Source organism: Thalassophryne amazonica, chromosome 10 (genome assembly GCF_902500255.1).
Source record: "Thalassophryne amazonica chromosome 10, fThaAma1.1, whole genome shotgun sequence".
Taxonomy (NCBI): Eukaryota; Metazoa; Chordata; class Actinopteri; order Batrachoidiformes; family Batrachoididae; genus Thalassophryne; species Thalassophryne amazonica.
The window spans coordinates 103,999,583-104,024,526 of record NC_047112.1 but is presented as its reverse complement, the minus strand read 5'-3'; the positions used below and the strand labels follow the sequence as shown (position 1 = coordinate 104,024,526).

At 42.7% G+C, this 24,944-nt stretch overlaps 1 protein-coding gene across 1 annotated transcript in view; it reads left to right on the top strand.

Moving 5' to 3' along the window:
* The window catches only part of LOC117519325 (unconventional myosin-VIIb), a 107,245-nt gene that overhangs the window by 5,457 nt on the left and 76,844 nt on the right, over positions 1 to 24,944 (top strand). The window contains exons 5-14 of the mRNA XM_034180680.1: positions 3,588 to 3,709; positions 3,791 to 3,933; positions 4,020 to 4,133; positions 4,236 to 4,389; positions 4,463 to 4,539; positions 9,985 to 10,104; positions 14,211 to 14,353; positions 21,066 to 21,276; positions 21,360 to 21,495; positions 21,579 to 21,748. Of these exons, the coding sequence (XP_034036571.1) occupies positions 3,588 to 3,709; positions 3,791 to 3,933; positions 4,020 to 4,133; positions 4,236 to 4,389; positions 4,463 to 4,539; positions 9,985 to 10,104; positions 14,211 to 14,353; positions 21,066 to 21,276; positions 21,360 to 21,495; positions 21,579 to 21,748 (1,390 nt within the window). The remainder of the gene's footprint in view (positions 1 to 3,587; positions 3,710 to 3,790; positions 3,934 to 4,019; positions 4,134 to 4,235; positions 4,390 to 4,462; positions 4,540 to 9,984; positions 10,105 to 14,210; positions 14,354 to 21,065; positions 21,277 to 21,359; positions 21,496 to 21,578; positions 21,749 to 24,944) is intronic.

Genomic DNA, 24,944 nt, shown 5'->3' with positions numbered 1-24,944 from the left:
AATAAATTATGGAATCACCCTGTAAATTTTCATCCCAAAAACTAACACCTGCATCCAATCAGATCTGGTCATTAGTCTGCATCTAAAAAGGAGTGATCACACCTTGGAGAGCTGTTGCACCAAGTGGACTGACATGAATCATGGCTCCAACACGAGAGATGTCAATTGAAACAAAGGAGAGGATTATCAAACTCTTAAAAAAGGGTAAATCATCACGCAATGTTGCAAAAGATGTTGGTTGTTCACAGTCAGCTGTGTCTAAACTCTGGACCAAATACAAACAACATGGGAAGGTTGTTAAAGGCAAACATACTGGTAGACCAAGGAAGACATCAAAGCATCAAGACAGAAAACTTAAAGCAATATGTCTCAAAAATCCAAAAATGCACAACAAAACAAATGAGGAATGAATGGGAGGAAACTGGAGTCAACGTCTGTGACCAAACTGTAAGAAACCGCCTAAAGGAAATGGGATTTACATACAGAAAAGCTAAATGAAAAGCCATCATTAACACCTAAACAGAAAAAAACAAGGTTACAATGGGCTAAGGAAAAGCAATTGTGGACTGTGGATGACTGGATGAAAGTCATATTCAGTGATGAATCTCGAATCTGCATTGGGCAAGGTGATGATGCTGGAACGTTTGTTTGGTGCCGTTCCAATGGGATTTATAAAGATGACTGCCTGAAGAGAACATGTAAATTTCCACAGTCATTGATGATATGGGGCTGCATGTCAGGTAAAGGCACTGGGGAGATGGCTGTCATTACATCATCAATAAATGCACAAGTTTACGTTGATATTTTGGACAATTGAAAGGATGTTTGGGGATGATGAAATCATTTTTCAAGATGATAATGCATCTTGCCATAGAGCAAAAACTGCAAAAACATTCCTTGCAAAAAGACACATAGGGTCAATGTCAATGAGCAGATCTGATTTGATGCAGGTGTTAATTTTGGGGATGAAAATTTACAGGGTGATTCCATAATTTATTCCTCAGAATTGAGTGAGTCCATATTTTTTTCCTCTGCTTGGTCTAAAAAAGTAACTGTTACTGACTGCCACAATCTTTTTTTCTTGATTTCTTATAGTGTTTCTTAAAGCCAGAAAGTTGCCATTTGAAATGACTTTAGTTTTGTGTCATGTCTGTGATCTGCTTTTTTTCTACAAAATTAAACAACTGAATGAACATCCTCCAAGGCCGGTGATTCCATAATTTTTGCCAGGGGTTGTACATACATTAAAAAGTGCTTATGCAAATTCAATAAAAAGGCATCTAATAAATAGAAGCAGTAAAAGATGGCATTAAAAAAAAGTGCATACACATTCTATAAAAGGCACAAATACCAGTGTTTCCACATATGGGATTGGTATCTAACAGAACTGCACCTGGGATTGGTCAACTGCATAATGAGATTATTCCTGGACCCCTGCAGTCTACATATAAACTTGTACATCAGTCTTCTCAGGGTAGCCTGGAAGGTATTTAACCTTAATTCACAAAAAAGCTTGCTGCCACTACTACCCCTGGGCTTCTTGAGCAGGATTCTGAGACAGTCATTATACGCAACCTGAAGATTTCACAAACTCTCCTTCTTATACCTCACCCAGAGGGGGGCCGTGTACATAGGGGTACAGTAAGCTCTAAACAAGTTCACCTTCACTTCATCAGAGCTGTAATGAAATTTTCTCACTAACACATTGGCTTGGACATACAGCATTCTTCTCTGTCTGAGCATGTCAGCATCATCCTCCATCTTATCGTTAACAATGTGTCCTAGATATTTTACATTGGTGCACACAGGCAGGGCTTGACCAGACAAATAAAAACCTGGGAAGTTAAGATGTTGATCCTCCTTGGTCCTACATATCATTATCATGCTCTTTTTGGCATTATACTTGATGTCAAACCTGACCCCGTAGTGAGAACATATATTAAGAAGCTGTTGGAACCCTGCACTGCTGTACATTGAAGTGCTTGGCTGTGTGCTTACTCTAGGGGTTGATAAGGTCAGACCTTACTTGTGTGAGGCGCCTTGAGGCAGCTTTGCTGTGATTTGGCGCTATATTAATGACATGAAATGAAGAAAAATCTAATTTATTTCCCATCTGTACTGAGTTTTATCAGACAACTGGCTAACACAGGAGAAAGCATGCCTTAAAATCTACGCTAGAGTTGGGCGATACCGGGAATTTTGGTATTGATCCGATACCAAGTAAATACAGACCCAGTATCACCGATATCGATACCGATACTTTTCATATTTAACCTTCATCAATCCAAAGAATCCAAAAGACCTAGGATAGAATTTCACCAAACATTGTACGTGACAACAAAAAACTTTATTATCACAATCAACATTTTTGTTTAAAAAAATATCACTCAACACAACTTAAAACAAAATCTCCTGAGGTAGAGGGCTGACAAACTACAATACAAGGGTGCACTGCTCAGTGTTGTGTGACACAGGGCAGCGCTGCTCTTACAGACAGAGAGTAGACTTTGATGAATCTGCGTGTGCAGCAGTCAGTGCGTGCAGGAGAGAAAAAAATCTTTAGTGTGACCGCAGGACCTTTGTGGCCGGGATGGCGGTGGGATCGAACCTGGACGGCTCGCACTAAAGACCATTCCTCTACCAGATCAGCCAAAGGGGAATTCCCCGTTAGCCAAGCTAGCGGGAATGTCTTTTCAATCAGGACCCGGGACCTTCATCCCGCTACATATCTCCCCACCATTTTTGACTTCGTTCCAAAGTCACAGGTGCATTTAAGCATGTTCTGTGACTACCCACATCCTGTTCGTGACGCCAGATTGTGACCGCAGGACCTTTGTGGCTGGGACGGCGATGGGATCGAACCCGGACGGCTCACACTAAAGACCATTCCTCTACCAGGTCAGCCAAAGGGGAATTCCCCGTTAGCCAAGCTAGCGGGAATGTCTTTTCAATCAGGACCCGGGACCTTCATCCCGCTACATTAGTATTGATCTTTTTACATGAGGATCATTCAATATCAATACCAGCGTTGGTATCGATATTATCGATATTAGGATCGATCCGCCCACCTCTAATCTACACACAGCAATGTGTGAGCGCCATTAGCTGATGGTTGTTACCACCACCACAAAACGTTTGACAAAATAAAAAACTATCTGAGGATGAAACTCATGAAATGTGAAGGCTGTATCTAAGCAACAACCTCTGGTGCTGAAAAAAGAAGCCAACGTGCACTCCTCCCTACCGCATATGTTGGCTGACAAACGTAATTCAGACTCCAGCTTCTTTGTAATACATGGTGTATTCAGAAAGCACAAAGTCGTAATAAATACATAGCCTGTGCCAAGATGGTTGCATCCAAACCCAACCCACTTGAGCTCCAGCTTCAGAAAACCTGTGGGTGAAATCATGGAAGGTTTGTCCATTATATACACAGTCTACAGCTGTATCCGGCCTTTGAAGCTCTAGGTTCTAACTCCTGACTTATCCTACATCCAATAACAAAATACACTAGTTCATGCCTCATAAATAATTATATCAAATGCAGTATGGCTTTAGGTGTGCTTATTTCCATATTTCTTCACCAGTGGAGAGTCTGGTGCAGGGAAAACTGAGAGCACCAAGCTGATGCTGCAGTTCCTGGCTGCGGTGAGCGGTCAGCACTCCTGGATAGAACAGCAGATTCTTGAAGCCACCCCCATCCTGGAAGGTATGAGACCAACACCGCCTTATGCTCTTTAGGAATCCTGCTCACCGGATTTCTGGTAATTCATGTCTGTTGTTCTCTCAGCCTTTGGTAACGCTAAAACCATTCGCAACGATAACTCCAGTCGCTTTGGAAAGTACATCGATATCAACTTTACCAAGGGCGGCGCCATTGAAGGGGCCCGCATTGAACATTACCTGCTGGAGAAGTCCAGAGTTTGTCGTCAGGTGGGTCAACTGGCATGCTGCATTTTTCCAGGAATAGCAACAAACTTTTGCTGTGGGGAAAAAAATGTTTTGTTTTTTTTGTGCAGGCACCTGAGGAAAGAAACTACCACATATTTTATTACATGCTGATGGGCATGCAAGCTGAGCAGAAAAAGATTCTTGCCCTTGGGAATGCGGTCGAGTACAACTATTTGATCATGGTAAAGGAACCACTGAACTCAAAATCTGTTTGCCAGATTTTGATACAAATGTGCACAATGTGAGTCAAGCATTCACAGTGACCTTTAACCCCGTATAAACAGGGTAACAGTACCAGCTGTGAAGGGCGTGACGATGTGAAGGAATACGCCCACTTCCGCTCAGCTCTGAAGATCCTCATGTTCACAGAGAATGACTCATGGGAAATCTGCAAACTGCTGGCTGCCATCCTCCACCTGGGGAACGTGGACTTTGAAGGTAGACCTGCATGCAAAAGGCCTGAAATAGTAGCTGAGCGACTCAATGTTTTTGTTTTTTCTTATCATTTCAGCCACAATCATAAATAATCTGGAGGGCTGTGATATCCTCACATCAACACATTTCAGCATGAGCAGCAAACTTTTGGAGGTACGTTCACCCCCTAAAGCACATGCACAATCACAATGTAATTATGTTGAACATACACACTTTATACACACTTTTGTTTGCATTTGTTGTTATATGTATTTATTAATAACTTATTGTAGGGTTAAACTACGCTATTATACTTTATACGTTAGTTACAGGCTTTGTTTTATCTTGTTGGCTAGCAAGGTACGGTTGTACGGTTGTCTTATTAACGGCCTATTTACGGTAGCTCTTCTAGCAATAGTTAGCTTGTTTTCATTATTTACATTTTTATTTTACATGGTGTAGATTTTTAATGATTCTTCAGTTTCTGGGTTCTTTAATAGATATCAACATATAGTATCTAAGTTTGGGGTTTCCATTAGATAGCATATCGAATATGTATTTTGTTTTCCTATAGTAAGCTAGCAGGGTGAACTTTAGATAGATACCTAAAACATATTACATCATAGCTTCTGTTTCTATAATAAAATAACCATATTTATAGCTTAGCCTACTAGCTATAATTTAATTTTACTACTAGTCTAAAGACTAAGTAGACGTATACTACAATCTTCTCCTGTATTAATATTTAGGTTTTAGAAGATAACTCCTATAATATTATGTAGTAACTATATTTCTTGTACAACCCCTGGCAAAAATTATGGAATCACCGGCCTCGGAGGATGTTCATTCAGTTGTTTAATTTTGTAGAAAAAAAGCAGATCACAGACATGACACAAACATAAAGTAATTTCAAATGGCAACTTTCTGGCTTTAAGAAACACTATAAGAAATCAGGAAAAAAAAATTGTGGCAGTCAGTAACGATTACTTTTTTAGACCAAGCAGAGGGAAAAAAATATGGAATCACTCAATTCTGAGGAATAAATTATGGAATCATGAAAAACAAAAGAACGCTCCAACACATCACTAGTATTTTGTTGCACCACCTCTGGCTTTTATAACAGCTTGCAGTCTCTGAGGCATGGACTTAATGAGTGACAAACAGTACTCTTCATCAATCTGGCTCCAACTTTCTCTGATTGCTGTTGCCAGATCAGCTTTGCAGGTTGGAGCCTTGTCATGGACCATTTTCTTCAACTTCCACCAAAGATTTTCAATTGGATTAAGATCCGGACTATTTGCAGGCCATGACATTGACCCTATGTGTCTTTTTGCAAGGAATGTTTTCACAGTTTTTGCTCTATGGCAAGATGCATTATCATCTTGAAAAATGATTTCATCATCCCCAAACATCCTTTCAATTGATGGGATAAGAAAAGTGTCCAAAATATCAAAGTAAACTTGTGCATTTATTGATGATGTAATGACAGCCATCTCCCCAGTGCCTTTACCTGACATGCAGCCCCATATCATCAATGACTGTGGAAATTTACATGTTCTCTTCAGGCAGTCATCTTTATAAATCTCACTGGAACGGCACCAAACAAAAGTTCCAGCATCATCACCTTGCCCAATGCAGATTCGAGATTCATCACTGAATATGACTTTCATCCAGTCATCCATAGTCCACAATTGCTTTTCCTTAGCCCATTGTAACCTTGTTTTTTTCTGTTTAGGTGTTAATGATGGCTTTCGTTTAGCTTTTCTGTATGTAAATCCCATTTCCTTTAGGTGGTTTCTTACAGTTCGGTCACAGACGTTGACTCCAGTTTCCTCCCATTCGTTCCTCATTTGTTTTGTTGTGCATTTTCGATTTTTGAGACATATTGCTTTAAGATTTTTGTCTTGATGCTTTGATGTCTTCCTTGGTCTACCAGTATGTTTGCCTTTAACAACCTTCCCATGTTGTTTGTATTTGGTCCAGAGTTTAGACACAGCTGACTGTGAACAACCAACATCTTTTGCAACATTGCGTGATGATTTACCCTCTTTTAAGAATTTGATAATCCTCTCCTTTCTTTCAATTGACATCTCTCGTGTTGGAGCCATGATTCATGTCAGTCCACTTGGTGCAACAGCTCTCCAAGGTGTGATCACTCCTTTTTAGATGCAGACTAACGAGCAGATCTGATTTGAGGCCCGGTCCCACTGGCGTTTAGGGGGATTTGCGTATGGATTGCGCACAAAATTAGCTCATATTCGCTTAACATCTGCAATATGCGTGAAACATGCTTGTATGAGTTGGCCGACACCCGCACACATCCGCAATTATCTGCAGAGGCACATTCTTCCGTGTCCAGGATTTTTGAGCTGCACAAAATTTTGCCTGCGGATGACATCCGCCTTACATACTCCATACATACTCAATTCAAACACAATACATACTCACGCTATGTGCTGTATATCTGCCGTTAACCACTGATATCCGCAACTGACAGGGATTTGCGGCTTGGCAGTGGACCGGTATAGTGTGTAAAACAGATATATATCATGCCTATCACGTTCACATCACAAACTAAAATATGTTGTAGCTGCATACAGATTGGCCACGAATAAAGCGTTTTTATTACATCTGCTTTGCAGCTGATTTTCGGACAATCTGTGATTGCATAACAAACACGTCACGTAAACCCAAAAACTATATGTGTTGTGAAAGTGTAGTGACACGGACCCACAACAGGGGGCGCAAATGAACGGTCAATAGATGAGCCAAAAAGTAACAATTTAATGTTGTGAAGGTGCACAACGAATACACAGACAATCTCAGAATATGATAACAGTCAATCCACAAAGGTGACGTGTGGGCAGGCTCGAGGATAGAAGACGTCTGTCCTGAGAAGAGCCGGAACCACACGATTTCCGCCGCCACCGAACCTGGTGAATACTGGAGCCGCCAAGTCCCGAATTCCCAGGTGATCACCGTCCCCGACTGTCAGATCTGCTACTGTCGGCGAAGAACAAAGACAGTCAAGTGTGGGTGTGTGTACACCCCGTAACAACAACGGTGGGAATGCCACCTCCACCTTTCACTCAATATTCTGATGAGTATGCAGTGATCCCTCAGAGGAAAAGAGTGCCGTCCTGCACTCACTCAGCTTCCACAAAACAAGGGACCGGTATGCCTGCAAACACTCACAATATACAGATTATAAGTTAAACACAAATGGCTGAGGATATTACCTCCATAGAAGTACGATATCTCGGCGATGAGGTGGAGATGACGTCTGGGTTTTATGGAGTGAGATGATGAAGAATGAGCGACAGCTGTCAGGAAATAATGAGTGACAGCTGTCACTCCCGGCTGTGTCCGTGGCGGCAGCGCCCTCTCGTGCCTGAAGCCCGCACTTCAAGCAGGGCGCCCTCTGGTGGTGGGCCAGCAGTACCTCCTCTTCTGGCGGCTCACACGACAATATGTGGCAGAAAGCAACATACCTGCCAGTCAGTGCCGGTCCAGCTGTGTAAATCCACAAAGATGTAGCTGCTGCAATCGGGTCTCCTCCAGGACTTTTATTTAACTCCAACAAAAGGAAGAGTTGCTGTTTAGCCACAACTCACGCTGAAGTCTGTTTTCTGTGAAACTCTCTCTTTCAAAAAAAAAAAACACCTTCTCACACCCTGAGCGGCTTCCCCCCTCCTGCTCCCTAAAGGGGGAGGTGATGGTCTAGTGGTTAAGGTGTTGAGCTTCAGTCCAGAAGATCATGGGTTCAAATCCCCACCTGACTGGAAAATCACTAAGCGTCCTTGGGCAAGGCCTTTAATCCCCTATTGCTCCCGGTGTGTAGTGAGCGCATTGTATGGCAGCACCCTGACATCGGGGTGAATGTGAGGCATAATTGTAAAGCGCTTTGAGCGTCTGATGCAGATGGAAAAGCGCTATATAAATGCAGTCCATTTGCTCCCCAAACTCATGAACAGTTAACCCTCGCATGACAACATGAACAAACTCTGTGATCAACTTGTCCAAATCCAGCAAATGCTCCAGAGCCTGTATTGTTGGTGTGAATAGTGATGCCGACGGCCCGAGTGAGCTTATTTTATGACCACAATGCAGATGCCGTGCACGCGTAACACATGCGCGATGCATTCATAATTCACCCATAATACTGCCATGATAATCTCAATGTGTGGGATCAGTTTCCTCACTACATGCGTTATATAACCGTGATTGTTCATCATATATTCGCTATATATTATTAATATATCTGTAATTCATACTGGGACGTTTGTCATTTTTGGCCATTTTTGTTGCGGACGACAACGAACGCCCGTAATTTGTGTACGCAATTAATCCTCTCCCCAGTGGGACAGGGCCCTTAAAAAGCTTTTCAACCTACCATCCCTGGTTCACAAGACCAGGCACCTAAGTGGCTCAACTCTACTCTTCTCTTTTTTTTTTTTTTGATATTTAGATATACCTTAGTATACACTAGTAGAGTTCTGCTTTAGAACTGGAATATATTATAGAAGACATACCTTACTGAATTTTCATGGAAGAAAGTTTCATAAAATCATACTAATTGAAGTGAATGGTATCAGAATTACTGTCCATTTCATATGTGGATTGGCATTTTTAATGAGTTCTGTTTTGTACCGATTTTTTTTCAGTGACATATGGCTGAAGAGTTATGTTAAACATATCCACAGTCACACAACAATGTTGCCATGAAGACATTTTCTTCTGAGTTGAGTTGAAGGCTGAAACAGCTCATTTCAGACCTCAACCTCATTTCATGCTTGGGTCACTGAGACATGCACACTGAGCTGGGCTGTACAGGCCCTGGTGCAGATCAGATGCCACCTTGCCAGGGCATAACAGTATGTCCAGCAACACATTTCTTACACTGAAAGTAACAGGCACAAGGCACAAAGGTCCTTTACAGACTTCAGAATGTCTGCCTCCCCGATTTTTGTTTTTTTTTTTGCTAAAGTCTTTAACATGTAAAAAAAAAATTTGCACAGTATGCATAATTTTTATTTTCATTTCAGTTCTAAAAAAAATCACAATAAAAGGTTTGTAAAAGGGTCATATGGTACAAAAACAAATCACTTGAACTTTGGTTCTATCAAGCAGTCAAGCATAGATGAAATGCTCTATCCTTTGCTGTCCTTTCAGCGGCTCTCGTTTTGTTTGGAGCCACCACAGCAGATACTGCCAGATCCCCATTGATATTTGGCACAAGTTTTACACCGTATGCCTTTCCTGACACAACTCCAGTTTTACCTGGAGAAACCCACACAGCCCCTGGTGTTCTGAAGAGGTCTCCTATAATCTATCATTAAGCATTGTGCACAGTAATGCTAAGTAACTAGGACTTTTGAATGCCAATCAAGTGACAAATTCAATTGTGGCTAATCTGACCAAGGGGTTAAAGCTGACAGTCTGCTGTGCTGTGGTAGGCATCTTAAATACAATTTGTCACCATCTAAACAACCTGAGTGACTGTGTTTTTGTTAACCCTCAGGGGTTCGTGGATTTGCTGGCATTTCCACATCCATGGCTTTTTATGTTTCTGTACTCATAAGGGCTAAAATGCTGTGTCTGTTTGTGCCGTTACTTCAGGTGGATCTCAAAGCCCTGGAGACGAGTCTGACTAAGCGCTCCTTAATGACCACCAGAGAAAGCGTTACCAAACCTCTGACTTCTGCTCAGGCTGTGGACTGCAGGGATGCTTTCATCAAGGTGACACAAATCACACCACGTATCCATGGTTTCTACACAAATAATATAATAAATTTAATTAAAGATCCAAGCATATTGAAGCCAAATTTGTAAAGTCTGACTAAGAGCAGCATTAGAGGTTAAACATGGTGTTTGTCCTCTCAGTGGTACTTTGTTTTTTAGGAGGTCTCAGAATGTGTGACTCAACTCTGTGATTAGACTGAATTAACACTAAAATGCAAACCAGCTTCCTCAGTCAGGTGTCACCAACTCTGCTCATGGAACTCACCTGTCGTGCATATTTTTTCATTTCTTCCTGCTTCACCTGCTAATTACAACCCCACTTCCAGTGAAGTTGGGACATTGTGTAAAATGTAAATAAAAACAGAATACAATGATTTGCAAATCCTCTTCAACCTATATTCAACTGAATACACCACAAAGACAAGATATTTAATGTTCAAACTGATAAACTTTATTGTTTTTGTGCAAATATTTGCTCATTTTTAAATGGATGCCTGCAACATGTTTCAAAAAAGCTGGGACAGTGGTATGTTTACCACTGTGTTACATCACATTTCCTTCTAACAACACTCAATAAGCATTTGGGAACTGAGGACACTAATTGTTGAAGCTTTGTAGGTGGAATTCTTTGCCATTCTTGCGTGATGTACGACTTCAGTTGTTCAACTGTACGGGGTCTCCATTGTCCTATTTTGTGCTTCATAATGCGCCACACATTTTCAATGGGTGACAGGTCTGGACTGCAGGCAGGCCAGTCTCGTACCCGCACTCTTTTACTACGAAGCCACTCTGTTGTAACACGTGCAGAATGTGGCTTGGCATTGTCTTGCTGAAATAAGCAGGGACGTCCCTGAAAGAGACGTTGCTTGGATAGCAGCATGTGTTGCTCCAAAACCTGGATGTACCTTTCAGCATTGATGGTGCCATCACAGATGCGTAAGTTGCCCATGCCATGGGCACTAACACACCCCCATACCATCACAGATGCTGGCTTTTGATCTTTGCACTGGTAACAATCTAGATGGTCTTTTTCCTCGTTTGTCCGGAGGACATGACATCCATGATTTCCAAAAACAATTTGAAATTTGTTCTCATCAGACCACAGCACACAACATTTCAAATGAGCTATGGCCCACAGAAGGCGACGGCGTTTCTGGATGTTGTTGATGTATGGCTTCCACTTTGCATGGTAGAGTTTTAACTTGCACTTGTAGATGTAGCAACGAACTGTGTTAACTGACAATGGATTTCTGAAGTGTTCCTGAGCCCACGCGGTAAGATCCTTTAGACCAGGGGTGGGCAACTTGTTCCAGAAAGGGTCAAGAGGGTGCAGGTTTTCTTTGCAGGTGATTTCACTGATTAACTGATTTCATCTGCTCAAAGTGATATTAATCAGTGAAGATGTGGCTGGGCGATCCAGAGGTGATATTGTTTGTATGTAATTATCAGCATGTCATGAGAGCATGAGCACCCCATGAGCACCCATATACACCCATGCATTGCGTGGAGTGTTGAGAGCTGATGTTGTTCATGACACTATATATGTTCTCCAGCTGTGAGTTGGTCCGGACAGGTGGGCGTGTCTGTGGCAAGCAGCAGCAGCTGCTAGGTGCTGTGTCCTCGCAACTCACAGCTGGGGAACACATGAACACCATCACGTCTAAACACTCCACCGCGATGCGCATGTATCAGTATGTTGTCCTCACCTGGTAATACATAAAAACATATGTCACCTTTGCAACGCGGTCAGGAGCGAGTACGTCAGTGCGCACTGGACATAATCAGCCAGGCTGCCCCATGTGAAAATATCCATCTGATCACGTGAACGCTCAGCTGGGAATCCAAATGATACATCCACCACGTGAGTTGTAGTCCATATGACGCAGTGTTGTTCAGCACGCTGGATAACGGGACATGCGGAGCCGCTGGTGTGTCCATGATATGAGCATTCATTCATGTCAGTTCATTTATTCCTTGTTTACATCCATACAGAGGAACAGAAGGAGGATACTTGTGTTGTCCGCTCTTTATGACAGAAATGAAATATTTTACCATGCAAAATGAAATCTATTTGTTTTAGTCATTTCGAACACAGGCCATCAAGTCATCAGGCATCAATTACACATCATACGAATAATAAGAAAACACTTTATTAATCCAGAAGGAAACTGTGCTGAAACAGTGACAGTTAACATAGGTTTTATTTATTTTTTTGTATGTGTTTTTTGTTTTTTTTTCACAGTGAGAACAGTGAAACATTCAGATTGCCCGCTATATGTTACAATCTGATGGTCCGTTTCACCTGGGGCAGCCTGTCAATGTGCACACTATGTGCTCACTCGCTGTAGCCCATCGAAAAAGCGATATATGTTTTAATGTATGTCCACGTGAGGACAGCAAGCAGACACACACACGTCACAGTGGACAGTTGTTAGGTCATGTCCATCCAAACATGGTACATGTTCTCTAGCTGGGACATCCAGAACCAGAGATTGCAACAGCTGCTGCTGTTGGCGACCATGCCCCTGTCAGTTCAGCGCACACACCAATGTGTCATTCTGTGTCTGTGTTATGCAATCATTTCGTTTTAGTTATTTTGTATGTATGTAGGTTGGGGGAGGTGGCCAAGTGGTTAATGCGCTTGGTTTCAGTTCAGAAGGCTCCGGGTTCAAATCCCACCCCTGCCACATTTCTCCATGCAATGTGGAGTTGCGTCAGGAAGGGCATCCAGCGTAAAACCTGTGCCAATTCAACATGCAGATCCACCTTGGATTTGCTGTGGTGACCCCGAGTGCAAACAATGGAGCAGCCGAAGGGACTTACTGTTATGTATGTAGGTAGTGTAGTACTTATTAATATACCTGTCCTGGCTCTGGTCTCTGTGTTTCTAATGTGACACGTCGTGTGCACTGAGCCGTCATTCATTTGTAGCTGTCAGTGAGTCTCTGGTCAGCAACTGGGAGGCGGCTCGCTGTGCTGTGTGCACCGTATCAGCAGTTCATGCAAGCGTGCTCACTCCCCCCCGGCATGCCACGTGTGGCAGATAGAGGGGGAGTGCAACACATGCACAATTCACATGTACGGCACGTATTGTGGAGGGAGCCGACACTCTGGTACGCCACGTGTGTGTTGCTGTTTTGCAATGCCACACTTGTGGGAGCACTTAGACAAATTTCACAGCCAGCTTGAAAGTGATCGTCTACTGATTATTTTCATGCTAACAGTGTGAATGGCCACACATTTTCACGCTTGCGGCAATGTCAAGTGAGCGGTGTTAGATGTTCGTGTGTGTCAGCTGGAATTTGGGCCACAACTACCGCGAGAGGGATCGAATGGACTCTCACAGTGCACACTCTGTCTTTTAGCCACTGATGTGCACAAATAGATGTCGCGACAGCTGTACGAGGCGTTGGAGGCAGCTCCGATTTTACACGAATTGCATACGGTTTCTGCTTCGTGCCACATTTGTACTTATGTATGAAGGGGCCTTAAGGCGGCATGGTGGCTTAGTGGTTAACACTTGTGCCTCACAGTAAGAAGGTCGTGAGATCGCTTCCCGACCTTTCTTTGTGGAGTTTGCATGTTCTCCCCGTGTCTGTGTGGATTTCCTCCTGGCACTCCGGTTTCCTCCCCCAATCAAAAATATGCTTATAGGGTCTGCTTCTTTCTCTGTCCCTGACCAAGAGAGCGTCTCTGCATCTGGAATTGGTACCCAGTGCTGGACTGTGGCTGCCCACTGCCCCTAGTGGTTGGATTGTGTCTAACTGTAATTAGGTTGAGTTAAATGCAGAGGACAAATTTTGTTGTATGTATGTACAATGACTCTCTTCAAAGGCTCTCTTCTATTCTAAGACATGTACGGTGTCATGAGTCAATGTGTTTTATGAGTGGCGGTGATAAATGTTCTCAGGCACTGTGTTTGGTGAGTCCCTCTCTGGTAGTGGGTGACATTGTGTGTTTCAGTAACTGATCACCGTCACGATGGTTTGAGAAGCTAAAAACACAAAGTACAAGAGGAGATGGCTTTTCTCGTGAATGCATTTTTATTCTTTATTCATGGCATTGTATATTATTCATACACTGTTTGTTGTGTTTTTGTCCAGGCTATTTATGGAAGACTTTTTAATTGGGTGGTGGAAAAAATCAACGCTGCCGTTTTCAAGCCGCCGCCTGACAATTTGAAAGAACCTCGACACTCAATTGGATTGCTTGACATCTTTGGCTTTGAGAACTTCAACAAAAACAGGTTACTATTAACAAATGCTCACACAACATCAATCAATCAATCAACTTTTTTCTTATATAGCGCCAAATCACAACAAACAGTTCTGAATTGGGAGCTGGTTCCACAGGAGAGGAGCCTGAAAGCTGAAGGCTCTGCCTCCCATTCTACTCTTACAAACCCTAGGAACTACAAGTAAGCCCGCAGTCTGAGAGTGAAGCGCTCTAATGGGGTAATATGGTACTATGAGGTCCCTAAGATAAGATGGGACCTGATTATTCAAAACCTTATAAGTAAGAAGAAGAATTTTAAATTCTATTCTAGAATTAACAGGAAGCCAATGAAGAGAGGCCAACACGGGTGAGATATGCTCTCTCCTGCTAGTCCCCGTCAGTACTCTAGCTGCAGCATTCTGAACCAACTGAAGGCTTTTTAGGGAACTTTTAGGACAACCTGATAATAATGAATTACAATAGTCCAGCCTAGAGGAAATAAATGCATGAATTAGTTTTTCAGTATCACTCTGAGACAAGACCTTTCTGATTTTAGAGATATTGCGTAAATGCAAAAAGGCAGTCCTACATATTTGTTTAATATGCGCTTTGAATGACATATCCTGATCAAAAATGACTCCAAGATTTCTCACAGTATTACTAGAGATCAGGGAAATGCCATCCAGAGTAACGATCTGGTTAGACACCATGCTTCTAAGATTTGTGGGGCCAAGTACAATAACTTCAGTTTTATCTGAGTTTAAAAGCAGGAAATTAGAGGTCATCCATGTCTTTATGTCTGTAAGACAATCCTGCAGTTTAGCTAATTGGTGTGTATCCTCTGGCTTCATGGATAGATAAAGCTGGGTATCATCTGCGTAACAATGAAAATTTAAGCAATACCGTCTAATAATGCTGCCTAAGGGAAGCATGTATAAAGTGAATAAAATTGGTCCTAGCACAGAACCTTGTGGAACTCCATAATTAACTTTAGTCCGTGAAGAAGATTCCCCATTTACATGAACAAACTGTAATCTATTAGACAAATATGATTCAAACCACCGCAGCGCAGTGCCTTTAATACCTATGACATGCTCTAATCTCTGTAATAAAATTTTATGGTCAACAGTATCAAAAGCAGCACTGAGGTCCAACAGAACAAGCACAGAGATAAGTCCACTGTCCGAAGCCATAAGAAGATCATTTGTAACCTTCACTAATGCTGTTTCTGTACTATGATGAATTCTAAAACCTGACTGAAACTCTTCAAATAGACCATTCCTCTGCAGGTGATCAGTTAGCTGTTTTACAACTACCCTCTCAAGAATCTTTGAGAGAAAAGGAAGGTTGGAAATTGGCCTATAATTAGCTAAGATAGCTGGGTCAAGTGATGGCTTTTTAAGTAATGGTTTAATTACTGCCACCTTAAAGGCCTGTGGTACATAACCAACTAACAAAGATAGATTGATCATATTTAAGATTGAAGCATTAAATAATGGTAGGACTTCCTTGAGCAGCCTGGCAGGAATGGGGTCCAATAAACATGCCGATGGTTTGGACGAAGCAACCAATGAAAATAACTCAGACAGAACAACCGGAGAGAAAGAGTCTAACCAAATACCGGCATCACTGAAAGCAGCCAAAGATAACGATACATCTTTGGGATGGTTATGAGTAATTTTTTCTCTAATAGTCAAAATTTTGTTAGCAAAGAAAGTCATGAAGTCATTACTAGTTAAAGTTAATGGAATACTCAGCTCAATAGAGCTCTGACTCTTTGTCAGCTTAGCTACAGTGCTGAAAAGAAACCTGAGGTTATTCTTATTTTCTTCAATTAGTGATGAGTAGAAAGATGTCCTAGCTTTACGGAGGGCTTTTTTATAGAGCAACAAACTCTTTTTCCAGGCTAAGTGAAGATCTTCTAAATTAGTGAGATGCCATTTCCTCTCCAACTTACGGGTTATCTGCTTTAAGCTACGAGTTTGTGAGTTATACCACGGAGTCAGACACTTCTGATTTAAAGCTCTCTTTTTCAGAGGAGCTACAGCATCCAAAGTTGTCTTCAAAGAGGATGTAAAACTATTGACGAGATACTCTATCTCCCTTACAGAGTTTAGGTAGCTACTCTGCTCTGTGTTGGTATATGACAGAGAACATAACGAAGGAATCATATCCTTAAACCTAGTTACAGCGCTTTCTGAAAGACTTCTAGTGTAATGAAACTTATTCCCCACTGCAGGGTAGTCCATCAGGGTAAATGTAAATGTTATTAAAAAATGATCAGACAGAAGGGAGTTTTCAGGGAATACTGTTAAGTCTTCTATTTCCATACCATAAGTCAGAACAAGATCTAAGATATGATTAAAGTGGTGGGTGGACTCATTTACTTTTTGAGCAAAGCCGATAGAGTCTAATAATAGATTAAATGCAGTGTTGAGGCTGTCATTCTCAGCATCTGTGTGGATATTAAAATCGCCCACTATAATTATCTTATCTGAGCTAAGCACTAAGTCAGACAAAAGGTCTGAAAATTCACAGAGAAACTCACAGTAACGACCAGGTGGACGATAGATAATAACAAATAAAACTGGTTTTTGGGACTTCCAATTTGGATGGACAAGACTAAGAGACAAGCTTTCAAATGAATTAAAGCTCTGTCTAGGTTTTTGATTAATTAATAAGCTGGAATGGAAGATTGCTGCTAATCCTCCGCCACGGCCCGTGCTACGAGCATTCTGACAGTTAGTGTGACTCGGGGGTGTTGACTCATTTAAACTAACATATTCATCCTGCTGTAACCAGGTTTCTGTTAGGCAGAATAAATCAATACGTTGATCAATTATTATATTATTTACCAACAGGGACTTAGAAGAGAGAGACCTAATGTTTAATAGACCACATTTAACTGTTTTAGTCTGTGGTGCAGTTGAAGGTGCTATATTATTTTTTCTTTTTGAATTTTTATGCTTAAATAGATTTTTGCTAGTTATTGGTGGTCTGGGAGCAGGCACTGTCTCTACGGGGATGGGGCAACGAGGGGATGGCAGGGGAGAGAAGCTGCAGAGAGGTGTATAAGACCACAGCTCTGCCTCCTGGTCCCAACGCTGGACAGTCACAGTTTGGAGGATCCAAGAAAATTGGCCAGATTTCTAGAAATGAGAGCTGCTCCATCTAAAGTGGGATGGATGCCGTCTCTCCTAACAAGACCAGGTTTTCCCCAGAAGCTTTGCCAATTATCAATGAAGCCCACCTCATTTTTTGGACACCACTCAGACAGCCAGCAATTCAAGGAGAACATGTGGCTAAACATGTCACTCCCGGTCCGATTGGGGAGGGGCCCAGAGAAAACAACAGAGTCCGACATTGTTTTTGCAAAGTTACACACCGATTTAATGTTAATTTTAGTGACCTCCGATTGGCGTAACCGAGTGTCATTACTGCCGACGTGAATTACAATCTTACCAAATTTACGCTTAGCCTTAGCCAGCAATTTCAAATGTCCTTCGATGTCGCCTGCTCTGGCCCCCGGAAGACAATTGACAATGGTTGCTGGTGTCGCTAACTTCACATTTCTCAAAACAGAGTCGCCAATAACCAGAGTTTGATCCTCGGTGAGTGTATCGTCGAGTGGGGAAAAACGGTTAGAGATGTGAACGGGTTGACGGTGTACACGGGGCTTCTGTTTAGGGCTACGCTTCCTCCTCACAGTCACCCAGTCAGCCTGCTTTCCCGACTGCCCGGGATCTGCCAGGGGGGAACTAGCGGCGGCTAAGCTACCTTGGTCCGCACCGACTACAGGGGCCTGGCTAGCTGTAGAATTTTCCACGGTGTGGAGCCGAGTCTCCAATTCGCCCAGCCTGGCCTCCAAAGCTACGAATAAGCTGCACTTATTACAAGTACCGTTACTGCTAAAGGAGGCCGAGGAATAACTAAACATTTCACACCCAGAGCAGAAAAGTGTGGGTGAGACAGGAGAAGCCGCCATGCTAAATCGGCTAAGAGCTAGTAGCTACGCAACCTAGCGGATTCCTAAAAACACACGAAGTGAATAATGTGTAAATAATTTAAAGGTGATTCAGCAGAAGGAGTGCCCCAATCAAGGCACCAAACAGGCCATGAAGCAGCACAGGCAACGCACGACAACAGCGAACGCACGACAACGGTGCTAAAACAAAACAAAAATCAACCAAACACGCTGTGGAGCAGCACAGACAACGCACGACAACAGTGCTAAAAGAGAAAAAAATAAAATAAAATTAAAAAAAATAAAAACGAAAGCGTTAGCAAGCTAGTTAGCTTGCCAACGCTGATGAAAGTTAGCTGATAAAAGTGCTCCGTCGCGATGTTTCAACCGTTAGAGGTCTTCCTTAGGCGTTGGAGCACAGTAAAAAAGTAAAAAAAAAAAAAAAAAAAGTAAAAAGGTAAAAAAGTCTTGAAAAAGACTGTTAATTCAAGTCCAAAGCAGCAGGTAGCAGTCTCTGTGTAAACAGTCCCAACAGAGAGCCAAAATGTGTGGTCAGTCGCTCCTCCTCTTCCTCGCATTCCACTTCAGAGTTCCCAAAATCCACCAACATGAGATCTCTGTTGTTATTGCTGCTGTTTGAAATACAGTATTCAGTTAGGTCCATAAGAAACTGGACATGGACAGCCATTTCTTCACTTTGACTGTCTGTACAACCACAGTAGATTTGAAATAAAACAACTAAGACATAAACACCCCACAGGTGGGGTGTTTACACCAAAATCAGGTTAAGTCTATTGTGGACAGCTCGCATAAAAATGATATGATGGGGAAAGTATGGAAAAAGAACAAGCAGTTTGTTTTTGATTGCACACAAGAAACTCAACTGTGAAATTGGTTACAGCAACACCTACTGTATGATTAATACGTAACACTAATATGAAGTCAAGTACCAGAACTGAGTGCCAGTCTGTCCCCAGGAAGAGTTACAGGATTTGGCTGAGGATAGGGAAGTGAGGGATAAGCTGCTTCATCTACTGCCACCACGACCCAGACACAGATATGTGGCAGAGAATAAATGAATGACTAATATGAAGTCATAGTAGCCAGTCTGCTTTGTGTTCACCTGATTCCCTCAGCTTTACAAAATACACCAGAGTAGGTCCTGATTGGAACTTGGCTAGGAGACCACTTGAGAAGCCCAGGGACTGTGTTTCTCTGTGTAAAACTGGAGTTGTATTTAGAAGTATATTTACTGACAAAATTGGTGACGTGTTCAATACTTATTTTACCCACTTTATGTCCCACAAGACACTTTACAAGGGTAAGCTGTAACCCTACCCGCCCCTCAGAGCAAGAATGTTGGCAACAGCAGTAAAGAAAAACTCCCTTGGGTGTTTTTTTAATTGTAGGAAGAAATGTCAAGCAGACCAGACTCTGAGGGATGACCATCCTGTTTGGCTATACTACCAACAACAAAAAGCCAAATAAACAAGGTACAGCAAAGAATTATCAAGCATGATTGAACTAGACTTCTAGGTAAATGTCCTGTCCTGAGGTCTTAATGACCATGAATCAGCCAGGTGGTAAAGATAATGGTCCATCATGGTTAGAAGAGAGTTCAGTTCCTTAAACCTTCAAGAGCAGTTCCATTGAGTTTATTTATACTGTCAAATCACAACATATGTGACCTCAAACTGCTACACATGAGTAAAGGCTAACTTTACCCACTTCCTGAACAAGCACATTGGCAACAGTGGTCAGGAAAAACTTCCTCAGACTTTATCCCCAAAACAAAATTTACAAATACCAGGTCCTTTCTGTGTGGAGTTTCCATGTTCTCCCCGTGTTTGCGTGGGTTTCCTCAACATGCTCTGGCTTCCTCCCACTTCCAAAGACATGCAGGTTTGGTGAATTGGAAACTTTGATAACACTTTACTTGAAGGTATTGTCATAATAGTGACATGCCACTGTCATAACTGTTACATGACAGTCATGAAGGTGTCATAAACATTATGTCAATGTCATAAACATTTCTGACTACTGTCATTGTGTCATTTGGTTTTTATAATGACAAATTGACATTTTGCCCTGTGACGGACTGGCGTCCTGTCCTGGGTGTACCCCGCCTCACGCCCTATGACTGCTGGGATAGGCTCCAGCCCCCCGCGACCCTTGATTGGACTAAGCGGTAGAAGATGGATGGATGGATGAAGTTGACATTTTTTGGGTTATCTTGATTATAACAATTTGTCTTTAATCAACGAGACATGACCAGAACTTGTCTTTGGCCTTTTTGGTCTTTGGTTGTATGCCAACTTGTCAACTTGTCATTACAAAAACCGAATGACACTTAATGACAGCAGTCATAAATGTTCATGATATTGACATAATGTTTATGACACCTTCTTGACTGTGTCATGTAACAGTTATGACAGTGGCATGTCACTATTATAACAATACCTACAAGTAAAGTGTTACCAAAATTTTATATTAACTGTAGGTGTTAGTTTGTCTGTCTGTATTGGTTGGCCCTGCGATAATCTGGCGTCCTGTCCAGGGTGTACTCCTCCTCTTGCCTAATGACTGCTGCAGTCGGCTCCAGCTCCTTGTAAACTTTAACAGACAAAAGTCAATTCAGAAAATAGATGAAAAATGAATGTGATTTCACCCAGCTCTAAATTGATGAAGTAGGTGTCATTGCCCAGTTGCTGATGGACCTAACTGTATATGCTTTGTAAGATTAAAATATACATTCTTCTTTGTTGTTGTCACTTTGCAGCTTTGAGCAGCTGTGCATCAACTTTGCCAATGAGCAGCTGCAGCAGTTCTTTGTGCAGCATGTGTTCAAGCTGGAGCAGGAGGAATACGCTCGTGAAAGCATTATCTGGGAGCACATTGACTACCAAGACAACCAGCGCACCCTGGATGTACTGGCCATAAAACCTCTGAACATGCTGGCACTTATTGATGAGGAGAGCCACTTCCCTAAGGTCACAGCCCTTCTTGTCCTTATAAAACCCATATAGCAACAAAGTCAAGCAGGATGTAACAGTCCAGTTTTCTGAATTTTCAGGGCACAGATGCCACGATGCTGCAAAAAATGAACCAGCTCCATGGCAAAGGGGGCATCTATATTTCCCCTAGGAACAACTACGAGACACAGTTTGGAGTACAACATTTTGCTGGAGCTGTTTATTATGACTCGCAAGGTATTTCTACAACTATCTCCAAGTACAGGCCACTCCCCTCCAAGTGCATGTGATGGCTTTTTTGTGTCTTGTCTTGTTTTAAGGATTCCTTGAGAAAAACCGTGATGCTCTCAGCTCAGACCTGGTTCAGCTGGTAGAGACCTCAACCAACAAACTCCTGAAACAGACCTTTCTTAAGGAGCTATCCTCCAGCACAATCAAGACCAGCACCAACCCCAAGATGATAATCAACATGCCCAAGAACAGCCTTCGGGTCAGTGCAGCCTTCAGACAACACAAACTTCAGCGTGAGATGTATTCAGTGACCTTGTGTGACTATACGCATCTTCTTCTTTGACTTTCGGCTGTTCCCGTTAGGGGTCGCTACAGCAGATCAATCGTTTCCATCTCACCCTGTCTTCTGTATCTTCCTCTGTCACACCAACCACCTGCATGTCCTCCCTCAGCACATCCATAAACCTCCTCTTTGGCCTCCCTCTTCTCCTCCTGCCTGGTGGCTCCATCCTCAGCATCCTTCTCCCTAGATACCCTGGGTCCCTCCTCTGCACATGTCCAAACCATCTCAATCTCGCCTCTCTGACTTTGTCCCCAAACCGTCCCACCTGAGCTGTCCCTCTGATATGTTCATTCCTAATCTTGTCCATTCTTGTCACTCCCAAAGAGAATCTCAACATCTTCAGCTCTGCCACCTCCAGCTCTGCCGCCTGTCTTTTTGTTAGTGCCACTGCCTCTAAGCCGTACAACATAGCTGGTCTCACTACTGTCTTGTAAACTTTCCCCTTCACTCTTGCTGATATTCTTCGGTCACAAATCACTGCTGCCACCTTTCTCCACCCACTCCACCCTGCCTGCACTCTCTTCTTCACCTCTCTACCACACTCTCCATTACTTTGAATAGTTGACCCCAAATATTTAAACTCATCTACTTTCACCACTTCTACTCCTTGTAACTTCACTATTTCACTGGGCTCCCTCCCATTCACACACATGTACTCAGTCTTGCTTCTACTGACTTTCATTCCCCTTCTCTCCAAAGCATATGTCCACCTCTCCAGACTAGACTCAGCTTGCTCTCTACTCTCACTACAGATCACAATGTCATCTGCAAACATCATAGTCCATGGGGACTCCTGTCTGATCTCATCCGTCAACCTGTCCATCACCACTGCAAACAAGAAAGGACTCAGAACTGATCCTTGGTGTAATCCCACCTCCACCTTGAATGAGTCTGTCATTCCGACTGCGCATCTCACCGCTGTCACACTATTCTTGTACATGTCCTGCACTACCCTAACATACTTCTCTGCCACTCCACACTTCCTCATACAATACCACAGCTCTTCTCTTGGCACCCTATCATAAGCTTTTTCTAAGTCCACAAACACACAATGTAACTCTTTATGGCCTTCTCTGTACTTTTCCAACAGTATTCTCAGAACAAACATTGCATGTGTAGGGCTCTTTCTCAGCATGAAACCATATTGCTGCTCACAGATCTTCACCTGTATTCTAAGCCTAGCTTTCCCATAACTTCATGCTGTGGCTGATCAACTTTATGCCTCTGTAGTTACTGCAGTTCTGCACATCACTCTTGTTCTTGAAAATAGGAACCAGCACACTTCGTCTCCACTCCTCAGGCATCCTCTCACTTTCCAAGATTTTATTAAACAATCTGGTTAGAAACTCTACTGCCATCTCTCCTAGACATTTCCATGCCTCCAATGGAATGTCATCTGGACCAACTGCCTTTCCACTCTTCATCTTCTTCATAGCAGCCCTCACTTCTTCCTTACTAATTTCTTGTACTTCCTGACTTACTCTCACCACATCATCCAGCCTTTTCTCTCGCTCATTTTCTTTATTCATCAGCTCTTCAAAATATTCCCTCCACCTACTCAGCACACAGTCCTCACTTGTGGACTGGTGGTTGGCTCTCACTGCAGTATTGTATCACTTCCTGTTCCGGAGCACAGCGGTGTTTTGCTGTATCTGTTAGCTGTTTAATCTGTGCAGTTAGATTGATCTAGTTAACTAGATAATGATTTGTTTCACAGTGTAATCTTCACGTGCCTTAACTAAAGCACTCCCTCTGCTGAATCACCTCTAAATTATTTACACATTATTCACTTTGTGTATTTTTAGGAATCCGCTAGCTTAGCGCAGCTACTAGCTCTTAGCCAGTTTAGCATGGCAGCTTCTCCTGTCTCTCCCGCACTTTTCTGCTCTGGGTGTGAAATGTTTAGTTATTCCTCGGCCTCCTTTAGCAGTAATGGTACTTGTAATAAGTGTAGCTTATTCATAGCTTTGGAGACCAGGCTGGGCGAATTGGAGACTCGCCTCCGCACCTTGGAAAATCCTACAACTAGCCAGGCCCCTGTAGTCAGTGAGGACCAAGGTAGCTTAGCCGCCGTTAGTTCCCCTCCAGCAGATCCCGAGCAGCCGGGGAAAGCAGGCTGACTGGGTGACTGTGAGGAGGAAGCGTAGTCCTAAACAGAAGCCCCGTGTACACCGCCAACCCGTTCACATCTCTAACCGTTTTTCCCCACTCGGCGACACACACGCCGAGGAACAAACTCTGGTTATTGGCGACTCTGTTTTGAGAAATGTGAAGTTAGCGACACCAGCAACCATAGTCAATTGTCTTCCGGGGGCCAGAGCAGGTGACATTGAAGGAAATTTGAAACTGCTGGCTAAGGCTAAACGTAAATTTGGTAAGATTGTAATTCACGTCGGCAGTAATGACACCCGGTTACGCCAATCGGAGGTCACTAAAATTAATATTGAATTGGTGTGTAACTTTGCAAAAACAATGTTGGACTCTGTACTTTTCTCTGGGCCCCTCCCCAATCGGACCGGGAGTGACATGTTTAGCCGCATGTTCTCCCTGAATTGCTGGCTGTCTGAGTGGTGTCAAAAAATGAGGTGGGCTTCATAGATAATTGGCAAAGCTTCTGGGGAAAACCTGGTCTTGTTAGGAGAGACGGCATCCATCCCACTTTGGATGGAGCAGCTCTCATTTCTAGAAATCTGGCCAATTTTCTTAAATCCTCCAAACTGTGACTATCCAGGGTTGAGACCAGGAGGCAGAGTTGTAGTCTTACACACCTATCTGCAGCTTCTCTCCCCCTGCCATCCCCTCATTACCCCATCCCTGTAGAGACAGTGCCTGCTCTGAGACCACCAATAACCAGCAAAAATCTATTTAAGCATAAAAATTCAAAAAGAAAAAATAATATAGCACCTTCAACTGCACCACAGACTAAAACAGTTAAATGTGGTCTATTAAACATTAGATCTCTCTCTTCTAAGTCCCTGTTAGTAAATGATATAATAATTGATCAACATATTGATTTATTCTGCCTTACAGAAACCTGGTTACAGCAGGATGAATATGTTAGTTTAAATGAGTCAACACCCCCGAGTCACACTAACTGCCAGAACGTTCGTAG